The sequence below is a fragment of the Gorilla gorilla genome, chromosome 14 (genome assembly GCF_029281585.2).
Source record: "Gorilla gorilla gorilla isolate KB3781 chromosome 14, NHGRI_mGorGor1-v2.1_pri, whole genome shotgun sequence".
NCBI classification, from domain to species: domain Eukaryota; kingdom Metazoa; phylum Chordata; class Mammalia; order Primates; family Hominidae; genus Gorilla; species Gorilla gorilla.
In genome coordinates, this window is record NC_073238.2 from 51,322,742 (window position 1) to 51,342,938 (window position 20,197).

The following is a 20,197-nucleotide window of genomic DNA, read 5'->3' on the forward strand; positions in this document are numbered from 1 at the left end:
ACACATGATACATGAGTGTTGCTACACTCAATTACAATTAAGGATGCAGTATATCACCTAAAAATCCCATTAAAGATGCTATTGCAGTAACAGTAAAAATATACAGTTATATTCTACCACAATACCCATTTAAAAGTTAGTTTCCTACATGCTGCCTTTGGCCTAAAAAGTTCAAAACGAATTCAAATTAATTTGTTATTTACGATTTCACTAATTCAAGACTTCATTTAAAAATATTGCTTATTTAGTGTAAAAGTCTGAGATAAACTGTAAACATATTTAATAAGTTACATATGGTTAACAATCATATTTGGCACCTAAATATACATGTTTAATTCCTAACACATTAAGTTTATCCTGACAAACAAATTTACAAAAAACAGTAATAAAGCAAATATCTGATAGATAATACTGCATCTTTAACAGTAACTGTGTACTTCTGTTTAAATGTAGAATGTATAGAAAATCTGTTGTGAATGAAGTATGCACAGTTTATCAATTTTTTAAAAAACAAAAACAAAAAACAAAAACCAAAAAAGTAAAACCAAAAGCTCTTGAGGTGTTTTCTTTTTTAGCTTTCATGTCCTGCAGAAAGAAAGGAAAGAAATGTGAATGTCCAGAAGCTGTCACTCAACCCTTACTTAAAGTAACAACTGTGTGCAGTAGATTACCATAATCCATACCCACAACATAAGAAGTGTGAATAAGACTTTCAGAAAATTTATATATTTTTCTTTGTGCAAAACAAGAAGGCAGAAAAATTACACCTTTTGAGCTATCGAGATGAAGAAGTTTATATCTAATGCGAAGACCACCCTATCACTGTGCAGTGTACTAAAACTTTCAGCATATATTAGCTATCTATAAAAAATCTAAAAAACTGGAATGACTTTTTTCCCCAAATTGGTACTTTCAGATATTTACTAATTTGAAGAAATTCTCCCAAACTAATGCTAGCATTCTTGTATAACTCCTCTTGATGTTAAAAAAAAGTATTCAGTAGTAAAAATTACATTTCAGTATCTTCAGAATAATGCTTTATGATTATCATCACATTTTAGTAACTGACAACAATTTATAAAAGAGTGTAGGAGTGTTTTTGAAATATTGTTTTTCAGTTTATTGTATCACCACCTTGGAACTAGTTGACTTCTTACATATACACAAAGATAGGACCTGCAGCAACAACTCTTATGACATTTTTTTCATATCAGCCACACAATTTACATAAATATGTAAAACGATCCTAGGGTACACTGGAATAAAAAATATTTTGAAATCTTATTGCCACATGTAACTACCAGGTTATTTTTTTAAGGAGATGTGTAGGTTGTAAGCCTATAAGAAAGGTATACGCAGAATGCATACATAGATACAGAAAAACAAGTACAATTACAATAGAGACATAATACATACAATCAACAAGAGCTCTGCCTGAAGCTTCTAGCAACTTATACATTTTGGGTACACAGTACATTCAGATATCACTACTTCACAGGTTGAAAAAAGCTGTCTTAAGAAACACTAATGCAAAAGCTTATGAAGATTTAATGAAGAATTTAAGTTATGACTCACTTTGTGATGAGCTGGCAGGTGATAGGGCAGCTGGAGAAAGCATGCTAACTTGATTGAGATCCATAGATGATTTCCGAGGAATACTTGATGGCTTAGAAGAAGGAGGAGGAGTTGGAGATTTGAGAAAGCTGCTTGTCTGTTGTGGTGTAAAATAGTTACCTAGAAGAACATAAAAGTTATTTCCTAAATTTATAATTCAAACTTCTGTGAACTATAGAAATCAAAATGGGGCAAAGTTTTAAAAAGAGATTATTGATTATATAATGTTTGTTATTCTAGACTGCAAAAAACTAAGAAATGTAATACCTGAGGAACTATTTCCTGAGCTTGAGGGAAGTTTGATTGGTGGGGGTCGATGTTTTACACCCTTCCCCAATACCGAAGACTGAACTGACACGGTTTCAGTTTGCTAAAAGACAATGACATTAAGCATACTTGTTAAAATTAATACTGCTATAAACCCCAGATGATATTTATATTTAACTTCATAGTTTATTAAATAAAATTAATACTGCTATAAATCCCAGATTCTTAACTCTGCAAAGTGCTCTTAGTGGTTACAGATTGAATACTATATGTATTACAGAGAAAATTTCACATGAGACTCATGAAATATTTTATAGTACACATAAAGAATGAGGAAAAGATTTCTGAGTAATAGGGTGGGAAGAGAGTTTTAGGGAGAAGGCAGAGGAGTAAGATGAAAGCAAGCTTCCACTCCTCCATACTTATCTATTAAAGGAAAATAACAGCTGTTGAAGCCAAATGACTAGAACACAGGTGTTCATTGTAATTTTCCTTTTATCTTTGTATACATTTAAAAATCATGTTATAAAGAGTTAAATAATTTTAAAAAAAGGTAAAAGTAAAAACAAAACTAAACTGTACCCCCGCTCCTCAAAAAATGATTCTTTTTTTTTTTTTGAGATGGAGTCTTGCTCTGTTGCCCAGGCTGGAGTGCAGTGGCGCTATCTCGGCTCACTGAAACCTCCACCTCCGGGGTTCAAGAGATTCTCCTGTCTCAGCCTCCCGAGTGGCTGGGATTACAGGTGTGTGCCACCATGCCCAGCTAATTTTTGTGTTTTTAGTAGAGACGGGGTTTCACACTATTGGTCAGGCTGGTCTCGAACTCCCGACCTCAGGTGATCCACCCACCTTGGCCTCCCAAAGTGTTGGGATTACAGGCATGAGCCACTGTGCCTAGCCTCAAAAAATGATTCTTAACATTTTTCAGATTACTTGTGAAACAATTGGGCACAAAGAAGTAACATTAATGAAACACACTTCTGTTTCTTTCCCTGGAGAAACCTGACTCAGACTGGCTGAGCCACTGGAGCTGTGTGACATCTTGACCGGACATTTGGCTTCATTCTGCACTAATTCTTGGTACTGATTGACTACCCTAAAATATCAGGAGAAAACAGGTAAAGATTAGAAAACCTGTTTTAAACACAAATTTATTTTATAGGAAAGAATAATGACTATTAATGGCAAAAAGAAAGTTCTATCAAAATTAACATAAATATTAAAAATTAGGCAATTTATCTGTTAAAAGTACATATTTTTAAACTGTTCAATGACAAATTGTCCAAAACATTGTGCTAAATAACAATCTAAAGATATACTTTCAATATCTTATTTCTAATACAGAAATTACAGGGATTACTTAAGTAATAAGCAGCCAAAGAAAATACTCAATTCCTTTCTTAGATTCTGATTAAAGTACTATCTAGAAAGCATCTTCCTTAGCTACAGTAGATATGTCTAAGTTTTCTTATTTAAAACAAAACTATATTTTAAACATTCTTTTGTTTTCTTAATTCTATGAAAAAAAAACCTAGGTATTATAAACTTTGGAAAAATGCATTTAAGTCCCCCAAAAATCTCATCCCATGAAAAGAACAATTCTTAATAGTTTGGTGTATCACAAGCTTACAGATATTTTTCTAGAATCAGTAAGATTTTAAAGTTGGAAAGGACCTTAGAGGTTTTATTGTCCAATGCCCTAATTTTACAACAGAGGCCCATAAATATTAAACAGTGTAAATATGGTTAACAGCATAACCAAAATCAAAGTTTTTAACTCCTAGTATTCTCTATCCTATAAGGGTGAAAAATTTTTCATATCCATCCTGACCAAAATAGAGATGCAAATATTTTTACCTCTCAGCATCGGTCTTTGATCCAATAATGAACCTAAAATGTTTAAGGAAAAAAAAGGAGAGAAAAGTATTAGGTAAGAGTTGTCTTAAGAAGGCTTGGGATTACTTTTGAATCTTCCATGTTTTAGTCACGGTAATATAAACTGGTATTAAATCTACCAAGATATGAAAAAAATTTTTTTTAATGCATTTAAACATATGAAACAATGACTAAGTTTTGCATGCATTATGAAACAATATGAATAATTTGGTTGATTTAATTAAGTGATATTTCTTTTGGCACAAAATTTATTTATTAAAACATAATCTGGGCTGAAAGTTACCAAGTGCTATATACCCTTACAACTATTGATCCTAAAGCAAAATCACTGAACTACCATGTGCAAAGGTCTTTGGCCTTCCTCTCATTTTAACCTGCAATTTTAGAAGTTACTATTAATGTCTACATAACAGATCCTTAGAATATATTTCAAACAAGGTATACATATTTATCACTGATTCAAATAAAGTATCTTTAGCAAGTCTTTTTAAAGAGTTTGATATTTATGTAATTTCTTAACAGATTAAAATAGTTTATTTTTTAATTACCAATTTGAATGATCATCTGTGGACGAGCTGAAATATAAAATGTAAAAAAAAGCTTAGTTAAGGCAGCTCAAACTTTAACTTCATAGTTTATTAAATAAAGTATTTTATGAATACAGAAGAATGACTGGAAGATAATAAATCATGCAGCTACTCTGATGCAAAGGTAAAAAATTCAATTCTCTTCCTGTCAAACAAATTAGTCATTTGGCTCTATAGACCAATTTTTTCACAAAAGAACATGTATCACCCTTGTGTTCTACAAAAATAAGTTAATAAATTAAAAATGGCCAATGTATGTTGTCTTTAAGTGAAAAGATTTTTTTAAATATAAGTAATCAATATTGGGTACTATATTTACTACCTGGGTGATGGGATCAGCAGACACCCACACCTTAGCATCATAAATATACCCCTGTAACAAACCTGCACACATACCCCTATATCTAAAATAAAAATAAAGAAAAAAAATGGCTTCCTTAGAAATGCATGCTGAGGATTCAGAAATAAACTGTTGTGATGTCTATAACTTAAAAAAAAAAGAAGAAAATGTATGTAATCAAAATATCTGATCCTTTTACAATAATAAAAACTGGTCATGTGAAAAAACAAGCTGAGGATTCCCTGTTATTTCCTTTCATTGACTTTTACCTAAATATTGGTGGGGTTGCTCTTTAAAATCCACCTTTCTACTGTAATTTCACTTAGTATTTTGTGTAAGTAAAGGCTTTACAATTAACATAGACCTGGCCTCCATCCTTTTTTGCTGAGCTTCTTTTTTCTTGTTTTCAAAACAGAAAACTGATTTTTCAAATCAATTTGATTAAAAAAACCAAATAAATAGTAAAACAAAACTAAACACTGACAGTACCAAATATATGTAGTTCATACATTTTGGAAGATCATCTATATTTTTATGTATTAATATGTAGGGCCAATAACTACAATAAGCATTGAGTCTGTGTCCTTACATGCAGTGCCAAAATACCGAGCATCTTTTCACATTTATAGTAAACTTGCTTCCTATTTAAACACACTATTGCCCAAACACTTCATGTTCACAGGTTAAAGTCCTAAGTGCCATAAACATATAAAGAAGGATATCACAGGAATAGCCTTCAAAACAAGCATAAAAATAATTATACCATAGGTTTTTTTATTTTTAATAACTCTTGAGCAACATGGTAACTATGACTTAAGTTTACTTAGGTCTACCACCAAATCTAATTGTTATATTTAACTAATAAGTGAGTTCCCAAAGAGAAATTTTTATTCATTAATGGTTCATCAGTAGTTACTAGATAAATTCTTGGTGCCTTATTTTTTTTTTTTCAGTTACTTGTATTTAACAGAACTCACTGTGATGGAGACATCTGGCTGTCACTTTCTTCATCTGCTTTACATGGCTGTATTTTACCATAGTAAAGTGGATCTCCAAGCGACTGCAAGATGGTCAGCTTTGTTTTCTGATACTGAGTACCAGCTTCACATTCAAATACATAATCATCTTTTACATCCTGAAAAATGCATAGCACCTCAAATAAATACCTTCACAAGTAGGCAGGCAATAAGAATTAGTAAAAATCAGGAATAAATGATACAGTAACATGTATCTGACGACAGGAAGACACACAGCACTTAGGCTACAAAGATATTTAAGTATGCCTATGAGAATAAAGCACAGCACGGTTCTTTTCCTAAAAACTATATGGGCACTCAGCATGCATTTAGTAAAGCATTAACATATACTATGAAGTATGAACACATATGTAACAATATTAATACATCACTAAATACATTATTAGACATATTGATATACATATTGGAAATAATAACAATGAACATTAATCAAACACTGTTCTCAGCACTCTACAGGGACTGAAAGCTCCACCATATTTTCATGGTTGGCACTATTACCTCCGTATTAGAAGTCAGGGAATTAAGCAAAGAGAGGTTAAATGAATTGCCTAGGGTCACATAGGGAGTTAGCAGTCTGTCCCTAAGCTTGCATCCCTGATCCTCATGCTGCCGTGCCTGTTTATGCTCAGGAGGGCAGTACAGGATTCTTTTTTACATGGTACTCTGGGAATGAGAGTTTAGATGGCATGTTTAATCAAGCTTAATATGGCAGAATTTCATACTAGATATATGAATTGCAAATATTAAATAATATTAAAAGGATAAAACTTTCAAAAGCAGATCTATTGATCATTTGTCTGCTTTTGCTATCACACACAAAAAACATCTGTCATCATTTCACTCCCAGAGTTCACCTAATTTAAATATTACACCTATTCCTCTCTTTTTAAGACGTTATTATTGCAATTAGGAAAACTTATAAAGAACACTTCTGTTAAAAGTCATCCTTAGAAGAATTTATTAATTAGAAACAAAACAAATCAGAACTACCAGTACGCAAACCAAAAGTAAAAATGAAGTTCTTCATTAAAATTGCTCTTTAAGGCTGGGCGCAGTGGCTCATGCCTGTAATCCCAGTACTTTGGGAGGCCAAGGTGGGCGGATCACCTGAGATCGGGAGTTCGAGACCAGCCTGGCCAACATGGCAAAACCCTGTCTCTACTAAAAATACAAAAATTAGCCAGGTGTGGTGGCAGGTGCCCGTAATCCTAGCTACTCAGGAGGCTGAGGCAGGAGAATTGCTTGGACCTGGAAAGTGGAGGAGGTTGCAGTGAGCCAAGATCCCACCTCCAGCCTGGGAGATAAGAGCCAAACTCCATCTCAAAAAATTAAAATAAAATAAAAATAAAAAATAAAAATAAAAAATTGCTGTTTAAAATGCAAAGCATACTCTGATAAACAAAATAGTTGTTTCTTCTTGTAATAAACTGAACTCGCAGAAAGTAATTTAAAAAAGAAAAAAGGTCTCAAACTAATGGCAATTGCACTTTATGTTTAATAAATTCAGAGGCCAGATTAGAAATGGCATAATTAGAAACAGAGACAGGCAATGATTACTTACATGGGCTGGCCAGACTGTTGGCTGTGAGTCATCAGATTTGATAGACTTTTCCACTTTAGCATATTTCTCCACCTAAACAATCAAATCAAGAAATACCACATAAAACAGAATCCATATCAGATAAAATGGAGTATTCTGATCAAAGAGAAGAAACTAAGTAACTCGACAATACAATATACTTGTTAGCGCAAGAATTCTTAAATTACTGGTATCAACTACTTATGCTTAAGCAGTTTAAAAGTCTTCTGATGTGTATAAAACAACTTTAATAAAACCAAACCAAATAAGTGTTAATAAACACAGCTGCTTTTCTAGACAGTGCCTCTTCATTTTTTTTGTCCATAAGCTGATACGTTTTTCCTTTAGAGCTTTTCCTTCAGGAAAATTGGAATGTCAGAGAGATAAGGATAAGGATCTTTTCCTTTTGGCAGGGCTTTTCTTGAAATAAAAGCGGTCATGTAACAGTGGGGACAAAACTAAGGGAGGCTAGGGAAGGTAAAATACTAAAGCTAATCAAATTTTTTGAACGTTTTCCACTTTCTAGTCAGACTTGACCATATATTCTGTACATGTCCTAGGCATCTGTGTGAGTCAAATGTTATTATCTTACTGGCAACCACGATCTTTAAGAGTAATTTAGACTTACCTGGGGCACCTATTAAAAATACAGATTTTCATGTCTGTCCCTTAGAAATCCTAAGTAAGTAGATTTTGAGTAGGGCTTGAAATCTCTATGTTTAACTGATCCTAGGTGATTCTTCTGATTGAACTAGACTGAGAAGCTTTGAGGGCAACTGCTACTCAATGTGTGGTCCATGGACCCCAGCATCACATAACCTAGGAGCTTGTGAGAACTGCATCTTAGCGCCTCAGACTTGCTGAGTAGCAATCTACAATTTAACAAGCTCTCCAGCTGATTCGTAAGGACATTAAAGTTTGGGAAGTACTCCAGCTGGTCCTCCAAAGCTAAATTCCACCCTTCAGTATTTACATTGAAATTCTATTATCAGGCCATGTTCCTTGAAGAACTGCACATAAGCTACCAAAAGATAATATGGCTTACTTCCTTGGGCTGTATATACAGTCTACTGCTGCTTCTGGCTTTGTGCTTTGCATAATTTCTTTTTTTTAAATCAGAAATAGTAAGAATAATGCATGTGCTAGCATGGAAAGGGTGCAACAGAAGAACAAATCTGAAAATAAAGAGTTGAGTGAATATAAAAAAGAACAGAGGAGAAAGAAAAACATAGGATCACTCATCAAAATATCCCTTTTTTGTCTTCAACCATTTATAGTTCATGTATATTATGGATCAATAAAGAATACAACCCAATGTTCCTAATCTTGGTTACTTCTCTAGTACTATTAATCTTTATTTTATTTTACTTTATGTCAAATAATATTATTAATCTTCAAATTTAACCAGTTTGAGTAAAAAAGCACTATTAGGAAATTTTGATGAAATATTATCAAAAAAAGAGAGATTTCACGTGATTATGTAATATACACTGTATTTTTCCAATTTTAAAATTGTTTTGTTTACTATTCCTGCTCCAAAAAACTATATTAAGGGGTTATGTTCTTTCAACTTAATGTGAAATAAGAACAATACACAGCTTCTAAAAATCATTTTTCAATGTTTTTTGAAATAAATCATATTGTTTTTAAAAAATTTGTTTAGAGTATGATCTAAATCACTTTGTTTTTAAAGTAAGTTTTTTTTGGTTTTCTCAAGGTATAAGCAACCGAATAGTAAAACTTAGAAACTTTATATGAAAAAAAGTAATTCATGAACTGACTTACATCTACTTCAGAAGGTATGGCCAAATTACAGGGACTCCGTTTCCACATATCTACACACTGAAAAATTAAAAACAATATACTGAAAAATTAAAAACAATATAAATATACTGAAAATGCTAAATAAGACAGGCTTTTGGGCATAATAAGCTTCATTTAAAATATATATACTTACATTTCCTGCCTTAGAAATTTTGAGGTCATAATGCTGACCTGCTTTTCTTTCCTTTCTTTTTTGTAAGAAATCAAGTAACCTCAGCTGAGGAGGAGGTGGACAATGAGATAGATCTTGCTGCCGATTCAGAGAGGATCTGGAATACCTCTTGAAACACCTGAAATATTAAGAAATTTGAACTAAACAGCACTAATAAAAGAAACTCATAATATATGTGAGTTGAAACTAGTCAGTGCTGAATATGTACAAATCGTGTTTACAGAACACTGCCACATGCCAAGCACAGTCCTAGGAACTAGGACTAGGTGAAATAAAAATGAATAAGACAAACAAAATTCCCATCACCACAGAGCTATCAAGTCCAGAGGGGGAGGAGACATTCACAAGTAAACAGATAAAATAATTTCAGATTTCAGATACCAAGAAGCAGTAAGAGAAGCAAAAGAGTACTGTGGAGAGCATGGGATAAGGAGGGCAACATTAGGGAAGGAATGGGGAGAGGGAGGGGAGGAAAAGAGTCTGAAAAAATGACATGTGAGCTGAGATAGGAATGATGAGAAGGAACTAGCTATGGAAAGATGGGGGTGAAGGAGATAACTTCCAGTTTTGGGTACAGGCATGTAAGACTCTGGAAGTTGCCACCTCATCCTAACAAGTAAAAAGCTGAATAAACAGAAAAATTAACGATTCTTCTTAGATCCATCAAAGAGATGTGGTCACAAGACAAACCACTGCCCCAAACTTGGAGAAACCAATAGGCAAATGCAGACCATCATGGCTTGCAGAAGCAGAAACCCATTAGCAGAAACCTCCTCAGGAACCAGTGCCAGGGTAGGGAACCTCAAGTTTAACTGATGAATTGCTGGAGGCCTACTGTGGACATGTCTGAGAGATTCAAAACTCCCGGGGGATCTAGTCACTGGGAGCCCCCCAGACTTTTGGGGGTTTTATCTCCAGGAGCTCAAAGAGGTTCTCACAGTGACTACTAGGGAAAAATCCCCTCATGTTTCCCATGGAGGGTGGGGAAAAGAAAATATTCTGAAAGATCAGGGAATGACTATTTGAAGGGACATTTTTAAAAGATGCCGAGGGAGGAATAAGCTTGGTTTATTTCAAAAACAAAAGGTAGGTGTGCCTGGATTCAGTTTATAACTGACTTCTAAAAACTGATCATATTTTCTCAAATATTGAAATTACAAATTCTTTCCTTAAAAGTAGGATTAACAACAATTAAATCAGTCATTCATTATTAGGAAAATAATGAAAAAATTATTCTTTCTGTTCATATTTGATCTCAGCCTCTTTACCTTTTTGGCAAACAGACTATAAACTTAGAAAAAGTTTATTCTTTAAAAGACTGCAGAAAATGCAACAGTTCAATCTAAAGCATAGGGCATTTAAAAAAATAATAATACTATACAAAAATATATGAGACCATTAAGAATCCTATTTTCAAAAAGAAAAAAAAAATCAGAGGCTGGTGCAGTTGGTCATGCTTATATTCCCAGCTGTTTGGGAAGCCAAAGTGGGAGGATCACTTGAGGCCAAGAGTTCGAGACTAGCCTGGGCAACAAAGAGAGACCCCATCTCTACCCTTCCCCACCAAAATCGGAGCAACCATACCCTGGAGGGAAAAGATACTATAAATAGCAAAATTTACAGCTACTTGTGTCTTTTGGTTCACCCTTCCACAAAGGCAATTACCGTTTCATTGGGCGAGTGTTCATCTTTTGCTTGTTATAGAGCAGTCTGTTTGCAGTGCAGGTGACTGCTATAGAAGGATCAAGACAGAGTGGTTCAGCTGTAGCTAGGATGAGCTGGCTCTCAAGCAAAAGTTTGTCTTCCTGAAATGTGTAAGAGCATATGTCAATACCAGATTTAAGATTTTCAAATATGTAATCATACATTGCACTTAATTTAGAAATATTCCCTGGAATTCTGCTAAGAACTACAGTAAAATACGGTATTTCAAGTTCCAATGTTAGTATGCATGTAAACTTTTAGAAACCAGACAGCATAAAGAAACTTCTAATGGAAATTCAATGCAGGTATACCTCATTTTATTGTGGTTCGCAAATATTGCACTTTTTACATATTGAAGATCTGTGGCAATTTTGCACTAAGCAAGGCTATCAGCATCATTTTCCCAACAGCACACACTTATTTTGTGTCTGTGTCACGTTTTGGTAATTTTTTTTGTATCTCAAACTTTTTCATTATTATTAAATCTATTATGGTGATCTGTGATATTCAATGTGTACTTAATCAAGAAATGATGTATGTTCTCTGACAGCTTCACCTATCCACCACTCCCCAGTGTGGGATCTCCCCTATCTTTCTCCTTCTTCTCAGGACTTCTTACTTCTAGAAACATTATAATATTTAAATTAGGCAAAAAATGGCCTCTTAGTGTTCAACTGAAAGGAAGAGTCACACATCTCTCATTTTAAATCCAAAGCTAGAAATGATTAAGCTTAGTGAGAAAGGCCTATAAACAGCTACAACAGGCCAAAAGCTAGGCCTATGATACCAAACAGTTAGCTAAGTGGTGAATGTAAAGGAAAAGTTCATAAAGGAAATTAAAAGTGCTACTCCAGTGAACATCCATAACAGATAAAAAAGCAAAACAGCCTTATTGCTGATACAGAAGAAGTTTTAATGGTCTGGATAAGAAGATCAAACTAGTTGCAATATTTCCTTAAGCCAAAGCCTAATCCAGAGCAAATTCCAACTCTTTTCAATTCTATGATGTGAGAGACGTGAGGAAGCTGCAGAAGAAAAGTTTGAAGCAGAAAACTGGTTCATGAGGGTTAAGAGTAGAAGCTGTCTCCATAACACAAAAGTGCAAGGTGAGGCAGCCAAGTACTGATATACAAACTGCAACAAGTTATGCAGAAGATCTAACATAACTGATGAAGGTGGTTACCTTAAACAACAGATTTTCAAATTAAACAAGACAGCCTTATATTAGAAGAATATGCCATCCAGAACTTTCATAGCTAGAGAGAAGTCAATGTCTGGCTTCAAAGCTTCAAAGAACAGGCTGACTCTCTTATTGGGGGTTAATGCAGCTGATGACTTGATGCTGAAGCCAATGCTTATTTGACCATTCTGAAAATCCTACAATCCTTAAGAATTACTACTCTATCAGTGCTTTATAAATGAAACAACAAAGCCTGGATGACAGCACATCTGTTTACTGCATGTTTTACTGAATATTTTAAGGCCACTGTAGAGACCTACTGCTCAGAAAAAAAAGATTCTTTCAAAAATATTACTGCTCATTAACAATGGCCTTGTCACCCAAGAGCTCTGATGGAGATGTACAAGGGGATTAATGTTTTCATAGCTGCCAACACAATATCCACTCTGCAGCCTATGGATCAAGGACTAATTTTGACTTTCAAGTCTTAATATTTAAAAAATCTATTTTGTAAGGCTTTAGCTGCCATAGATAGTGATTCCTCTGATGGATCTGGGCAAAGTAAATTAAAAACTTTCTGGAAAGGATTTGCCATTGTAGATGTCACTAAGAACATGCATGATTCATGGGAGGAGGTCAAAATAGAAACATTAATATGACTTTGGGAGAAGTTGATTCCAACCTTCATGGATGACTCCAAGGGGTTCAAGACTTCAGGACAAGAAATCACTGCAGATGTGGTGATAGCAAGAGAACTACAATTAGAAGTAGAGAGCCTGAAGATGTGACTGAACTGCTACAATCTCATGATCAAACTTGAATGGATGAGTTGCTTCTTATGGATGACCATATAAAGTTTTTTTTTTTTTTTTTTTTGAGTCAGAGTCTCCCTCTGTCGCCCAGGCTAGAGTGCAATGGCGTGATCTTGGCTCACTGCAACCTTCACCTCCTGGGTTCAAGCAATTCTTGAATTGCTACTCGGCCTAAGCCTCCCGAGTAGCTGGGATTACAGGCACCTGCCACCATGCCCAGCTAATTTTTGTATTTTTAGTAGAGACAGGGTTTCACCATATTGGCCAGGCTGGTCTCGAACTCCTGACCTCGTGATCTGCCTGCTTCGGCCTCCCAAAAGTGCTGGGATTACAGGCACAAGCCACGGCACCCGGCAAATGTGGTTTCTTGAGATAGACTCTATTCCTGGCTGTGAACATTGTTGAAATGACAACATAATATTTATATTACTACATAAACTTAGTTGATAATGCAGCAGCAACAGGGTTTTAGAGGACTAACTCCAATTCTGAAAGAAGTTCTACTGTAGGGTAGAACTGTATCACATGCTATAGAGAACTCTTTCATGAAAGAAACAATCAATGGGGCAAACTTCACTGTTGTCTTTCAAAAAACTGCCACTGCCATCTCAATCTGTCAGATCCTGATCTGTCAGCAGTCATTAATATCCAGGCAATACCTTCTAGAAGCAAAAAGATTATGACTCCCTAAAGGTTCAGATGATCATTAGCATTTTTTAGCAATAAAGTATTTTTGAATTAATGTATATAGATTTTTTTTAAAAACATAATGCTACGGCACCCTTAATAGACTACAGTACAGTTGACTCGTGAACAACATGGATTTGAACTATGCAGGTCCACTTACACTGGAGTTTTTTTTTTTCTTTGAGACGGAGTCTTGCTCTGTTGCCAGGCTGGAGTGCAGTGGTGCGATCTCAGCTCACCGCAACCTCCACCTCCTAGGTTCAAACAGTTCTCCTGCCTCAGCTTCCTGAGTAGCTGGGACTACAAGCGCACACCACCATGTCCAGCTAATTTTTGTATTTTTAGAGATGGGGTTTCACCATGTTGGCCGGGATGGTCTCGATCTCCTGCCTTCATGATCCACCCGCCTCAGCCTCCCAAAGTGCTGGAATTACAGGTGTGAGCCACTGCGCCCAGCTAGGAGATTTTTTTCAATACAAGTTACACTCAGTGTGCATGCCTCTTCTGCCTCCCCTTCCATCTTCTTTATCTCTTTGCACCCCTAACACAGCAAGATAAACTTTTCCTCTTCCTCCTCCTTGGCCTACTCAATGTGAAGATGATGAGGATGAAGATCTTTAATATGATATACTTATTGAATAGTAAACATATTTTCTCTTAGTATTTTCTTAATAATGTTTTCTTTTCTCTCTAACAGTTAATTCTAAGAATACAGGGCACAATACACATGACATACAAAATACATGTTAATCGCCAGGCATGGTGGCTCACATCTGTAATCCCAGTACTTTGGGAGTCCGAGGCGAGCAGAATGCTTGAGCTCAGGAGTTCGAGATCAGCCTGGGCCACACAGTGAAATCCTGTCTCTACCAAAAATAAAAAAAAATTAGCTGGGCATGGTGGCATGCACCTATAGTCCCAGCTACTCAGGAGGCCAAGGTGGGAGGATCACTTGAGCCTAGGAGGCAGAGGTTGCAGTGAGCTGAGATTGTGCCAATGCACTGCAACCTGAGTTGCAACCTGACTCTGCCTCAAAAAAAAAAAAAAAAAAAAAAAAAAAAAATCCAGTAAGGCTTCCCAGCCAACAGTAGGTATTAGTAGTTAAGTATTAGAGGAGTCAGAAGTTATACATGGGTTTTTGACTGCACAAGGGCCACTGCCCCTAACCTCTGTGTTGTTCAAGGTCAACTATATAGTGTAAATGTAACCTTTTTATACACTAGGAAACCAGAAAGTTCATGTGACTTGCTTTATTGCAGTATTTGCTTTACGGCAGTGCTCTGGAATCAAACCCACAATAACTCCGAGGTATGCCTATAATTTGTAGAGTACGGAATGGTCAGGTTGTAAGAGTGGCTACTCATTAATTCAAGAAACTATCTGAGCACCTATGATGTGTTAGGCACCTTTCCAGGAACTGGGGATAAGGTAGTGAGCAAAACAAAACCCTCTGCTCTCACAAAACCTATAGGGTCATAAAGGGTTATGGCATTTTTCAGTAACTGTGAAGTAACAGTCCTATCCTATACTCAACTCAACTACATTATCAAGAATAAAAATGACTCTGCTAATATTGTGTGAACTCTATATACCCAATTCCAAACATACAGGCTCTTTACTATTATCACATAACATATTTTACTGAATCCTATTATTTTGCTTAACCTCTGAAATATCTTGATAGCTAAGGCTATTTTTTTTAAAAAAGTGAATCAATTAATAATATCGCTAAATAAGAATTTGTTAGAATTAACCAGTTGCTTTCTCATGTCCGTTAACTAGATCTGGCTGGTTTCTTCCTCACTGTGTCACTTAAGAGTTTATTTTATTCACTGAATTCCTATAAACTGCTAGTTACAACTAGTGGCTTGATTTAATATGGGCTCTTTTTTTTTTTTTTTTTTGGACAAGAGTTCTTTATTGGTGCTATTACTACTGTTGTGTACTGTCTCTTGCATCAAACCAGGAGGTACACGATAATTGACTGTCTCATCTTCAATCAGTGGGTTTGATCAGATTTCTACATTATAAAATTTCCCATTAACCTATCATCTAATGGTTTTCACATCCAAGAATTACTGCTGTCTAGATTCACTACTTCATTAAGACTTTCAAACTTTTATTTTTTAAAAGTCTATCATTTCTTTTGCACCTATTAGCTGGAAATTTTCCTAAGAATTTTCCCTCAGTTACTTGGCTGCCTAAAATACAGTTCATAACAAGAAGGGCAGGATAAATATTATATTCTCTCCTTTATCAATCTTCAGAGTAAGAATCTGATGCCCTAGCAAACTCTGATGGTAACCAATGAGTTTTTCTGTTTTCTAATATTCTTTTAATAGCTTTTAATCTTTTTTGTAGATGACAACATTATAGCCCAAACCAAAACACAATACTTGGTAGTTACTGATGAACTGAAGCTTAGTTCATAATCACATGTCACAGAAAGGATAACTACCATTACTGCTATTTTCTTTTGACTTAGTAATTATTCCTCACTACAGTCAGGCAACTGAACACTTTCGTGAGTGGACATCTCATATACAAGGGGTCTTTAAAAAGTTTATGAAAAATGAGTATTAAGAAAAAACTATACATAGGTTTCAAAACTTTTTGCACCAAAATAAATATGTACTAAGCTGTTATAACATGTCTGAACAGAACCTAGTTTGAAACACTAAGAAGGATAAGACATCAGTTTGAAAACAGCCTCTACCAGAGCAACATGAATTCTGCTAAAACTGAAGCAAGAACAAACATCAAATTGATGGTGAAGCTTGAGTGGAAGAATCGTGAAATCACTGATGCTTTTTGAAAAGTTTATGAGAAGAATGCCTCAAAGAAAGCATGGGTAACTTGTTTTAAGAAGGGACAAGACTATTTTGAAGATGAAGCCTGCAGCAGCAGATCATCCACATCAATTTACGAGGAAAAAAATTCATTTTGTTTGTAACCTAACTGAAGAGGACCAATGATTAACAGCAGAAACAATTGCCAACACTATAGGCCTCTCAACTGGTTCAGCCTGAACAATTTTGACTGAAAAATTAAAGTTGAGTAAACTTTCCACTCGATGGGTACCAAAACCACTGCATCCCGATCAGCTGCAAAAGCAGAGCTTTTAATGGAAATTTTCAACAAGTAGGACCAAGATACTAAAGCATTCTTTCCAGTATAATCCTGAAGATAGTAAAGCACAATTAAGGCAATGGCCACCAAGAGGCGGAAGTGATTCAGTCAAAGCAAAAGCAGACAGATGAAGAGCAAAGATCATGGAAACAGTTTTCTGGGATGCTCAAGACATTTTGCTTGTTGACTTTCTGAAGGAACAAAGAATGATAACGTGCTTATTATGAGTGTTTTGAGAAAGTTAGCCAAAGCTTCAGCAGAAAAATGCCTGGGAAAGCTTCACTAGAGACGTTCTGCACCACAATGCCTCTGCTCATTCCTCTCATCAAAAAAGAGAAATTTTGTAAGAGTTTTGTTGGGAAACCATTAGGTATGCACCTTACAGTCCAGATTTGGCTCCTTCTGACTTCTTTGTTTCCTAATCTTAAAAAAAAAAAAGTTTAAAAAGTATCCATTTTTCTTCAGTGAATAATGTAAAAAAGATTGCATTGATATGGTTCAGTTCCCAGGATCCTCAGTTCTTCAGGGGTGGACTAAATAAATGGTTGATACCACTTACAAGCATCTTGACCTTGATGGCGCTTATATTGAGAAGAAAAGTTTATATTTTTTACTATTATCTTTTAATTCCAGTTTTCCACAAACTTTCTGAAGTCCCCTCATATATCACTGAGCCAGAACTGGAGGGTTAACTGGTTATTCTCAGGGGTAAGAGAGTTCCCCTCATTTCAAGGCAACCAGTATAAATGGCAAAGAAAGATAGGCTAGGCTAGGGTTTAGAAACTTGAATTATTTAAAAAAAAAAAATCAGTATCTATTTGTAACCATGGTAAAAACAAAACATTTTTCTTCTGTTTGAGAGGAGATAAAGAACTAAGTTTTATCTCATTGAATATATTAGGCCAGCTTGACCTTAAAATGATCTTAGGCAACTTGAGGGATTACTACACATATAAAGAGACCCTTAACTTCTAGATCTTATAAAGGAATACCAGCTTTTCACATAAAGCATCAAACTTAATTATTGAATAAAAATAAGCAGAAAATCACTTTTGCTTAATGATAAGTTTTTTTCATCCTATATTTTGCCTGTTTGAGATTAAAAAACAAAACAACTAACCTGGGTCCATTTGTGGTTATCACTTGTTATTGAATGTACATCACAAATTAAAGTCTAGAAGAAATAAAAATTTAAAAAACTTATTAATCTATGCACAAACATATGAAGAATTCGATAAATAAAACTCCCAACTAAAATCTAAAGTAGTATTTCTTAATTAAACATCCTTACCTGCATTGTTGGACGTAAGAGAATGTGCCGACTTTGGTAACCAGGAGATTTCATGTTACTGGACTGCCTGTAGTCACGTATTTCTGCTATGACACATCCGCAATGAAAAATATTAACCTGTTCGGGCAAAAATACGTAAATGTCATTTTTTTTTCAAAAGCCTAAATAAGTGGGTTTATATCAAACATTTCACATTCTTTACATTCATGCAACATTTCTGGCCACTCATGTATGTACTCTTCAGTAGATTTCCTTGGTAGATTTAACACTATGTAAACCTTTTCAGAGGAGGTATTTCATGTTCATCACTATGACACAAGAAGCAATTTAAAACTATTTAATAGTTTCTAATTATAGATTGACTTTGGCATCTACCAAGTCAACAGTTTGACTTTTGGCATTTACATACTATTATGTTACAGATCCTTGGAACTGCTGTTCTTCTGCAGCTCACTGGCTTATTGTTACATTTCACTAACTTTGTCATTACTATAAAGTTCATCATTGTTATAAATTGCCAACCAACCTTGCCAGTGTTTTAGCTTCTAGATATAACTTCTATATTTGCTCTGCTAAAATTTTCAGAAATATAATTTTGCCCTTAGCCTTTATTAATAAGAGGGAAGCTAAATATAAAATTCAAATGAAAAATAGTTTTTCAGGCTGGGCGCGGTAGCTCATGCCTGTAATCCCAGCTTTGGGAGGCCGAGGCGGGTGGATCACAAGGTCAGGAGATCGAGACCATCCTGGCTAACATGGTGAAACTGCGTCTCTACTAAAAATACAAAAAAATTAGCTGGGTGTGGTGGCGAGCGCCTGTAGTCCCAGCTACTCGGGAGGCTGAGGCAGGAGAATAGCATGAACCCAGGAGGTGGAGCTTGCAGTGAGCCGAGATTGGGCCACTGCATTCCAGCCTGGGTGACAGAGCGAGACTCCGCCTCAAAAAAAAAAAAAAAAAGAAAAATAGTTTTTCAGTCCTTTCTATGCTCAAATGTAAGAACTATTATCATCGAAGTCTTGCTAGTTATGACTTGCCATGGTCACTCATAGTATGTTTTTCACCCATTCAAAACTTTTAGTGGGTACTGTGGTCTCCATGTTTTGTCATTCTTATTGTCATTCTTTTAAATAAATATTTACTGAGCAACTAGAATGCGTACTATGTGCTAGGCACTATCCAGGTACAGCTTCACAGATACAGTAGTCAGACAACATTTGCTCTCAGTTGTGGGAAGACAGGCAATAAACATGTAAACAGAACAAAGTAATTTTAGATAGTGATGAATTCTATAAAGGAAATCAAATAGGGAAGGGCTAATCTGGATTGTATGTGCAGATAGAAACCTTAGGTTTTACCTAAGATCTGAATCACAAGAAAGGGCCAGACACTTCAGGGACAGATCATTCCAGACAGAGGGAATAACACATGAGAAGTTCTTACTGTAGGAACAAGCTTGGAGTGTTTTATTGTGGAAATGAGACAAGGATGGATGGAATGCAGTGAGTGAGGATGAGATTTAGAAGATGAAGACAAACAGGAAAGCAAAGGTTTTGTTCAGAGCACTGGGCATGACCATGTATCTTAAAGAGAGACTGGCATTTGCTGACGGACTGAATGTGGAAGGTGAGGACAGGGTCATCTGTTAGACTGAAGAGACTGGTGATAAAACTGGTTTGGGAGGTAAATAAAGCTCTGTTTTTGTCATGTTAAATTTGAGGAACCTATTATATATCCAAGTAAATATGTAAGTTAGGAGCTTGGTGGAATGGCCATGGTGAGGCATATAAGCAATAGACTAAGTAACATTTTAAAAACCCATGAAACTGGCTGAAATCATTCAGGGAGAATATTACTAAAGAAAAACAGAGAGCCAAGGACTGAACCTGAAAACACACGTTTATGGATGGAACAGGGATTATAGTAAAAAAGACCGAAGGATTAGAGAAAGCAGAGGAAAACCAGGAAAATGATGTCTCAGAAGTCAACAGAAAGGCATTTCAGCAGGACGCAGTTATATCCACTGATCTTTGCTAAGAGGCCAATTAAGAAGAGAACAGAAAAGTGACCAATTATTCAG

At 35.4% G+C, this 20,197-nt stretch overlaps 1 protein-coding gene across 50 annotated transcripts in view; it reads right to left on the minus strand.

Moving 5' to 3' along the window:
- Positions 1-20,197, minus strand: part of SUPT20H (SPT20 homolog, SAGA complex component) — a 50,504-nt gene that overhangs the window by 13,102 nt on the left and 17,205 nt on the right. For all 50 annotated transcript variants that reach the window (XM_004054388.5, XM_019039676.4, XM_055360329.2 and 47 more), the window contains 12 exons: positions 18,120-18,236; positions 17,949-18,002; positions 10,982-11,121; positions 9,278-9,434; positions 9,106-9,162; positions 7,303-7,374; positions 5,682-5,839; positions 4,326-4,352; positions 3,739-3,771; positions 2,860-2,977; positions 1,882-1,984; positions 1,576-1,734 (listed from right to left, as the gene is read on the minus strand). In XM_004054388.5, the coding sequence (XP_004054436.1) occupies positions 1,576-1,734; positions 1,882-1,984; positions 2,860-2,977; positions 3,739-3,771; positions 4,326-4,352; positions 5,682-5,839; positions 7,303-7,374; positions 9,106-9,162; positions 9,278-9,434; positions 10,982-11,121; positions 17,949-18,002; positions 18,120-18,236 (1,195 nt within the window). The remainder of the gene's footprint in view (positions 1-1,575; positions 1,735-1,881; positions 1,985-2,859; positions 2,978-3,738; positions 3,772-4,325; positions 4,353-5,681; positions 5,840-7,302; positions 7,375-9,105; positions 9,163-9,277; positions 9,435-10,981; positions 11,122-17,948; positions 18,003-18,119; positions 18,237-20,197) is intronic.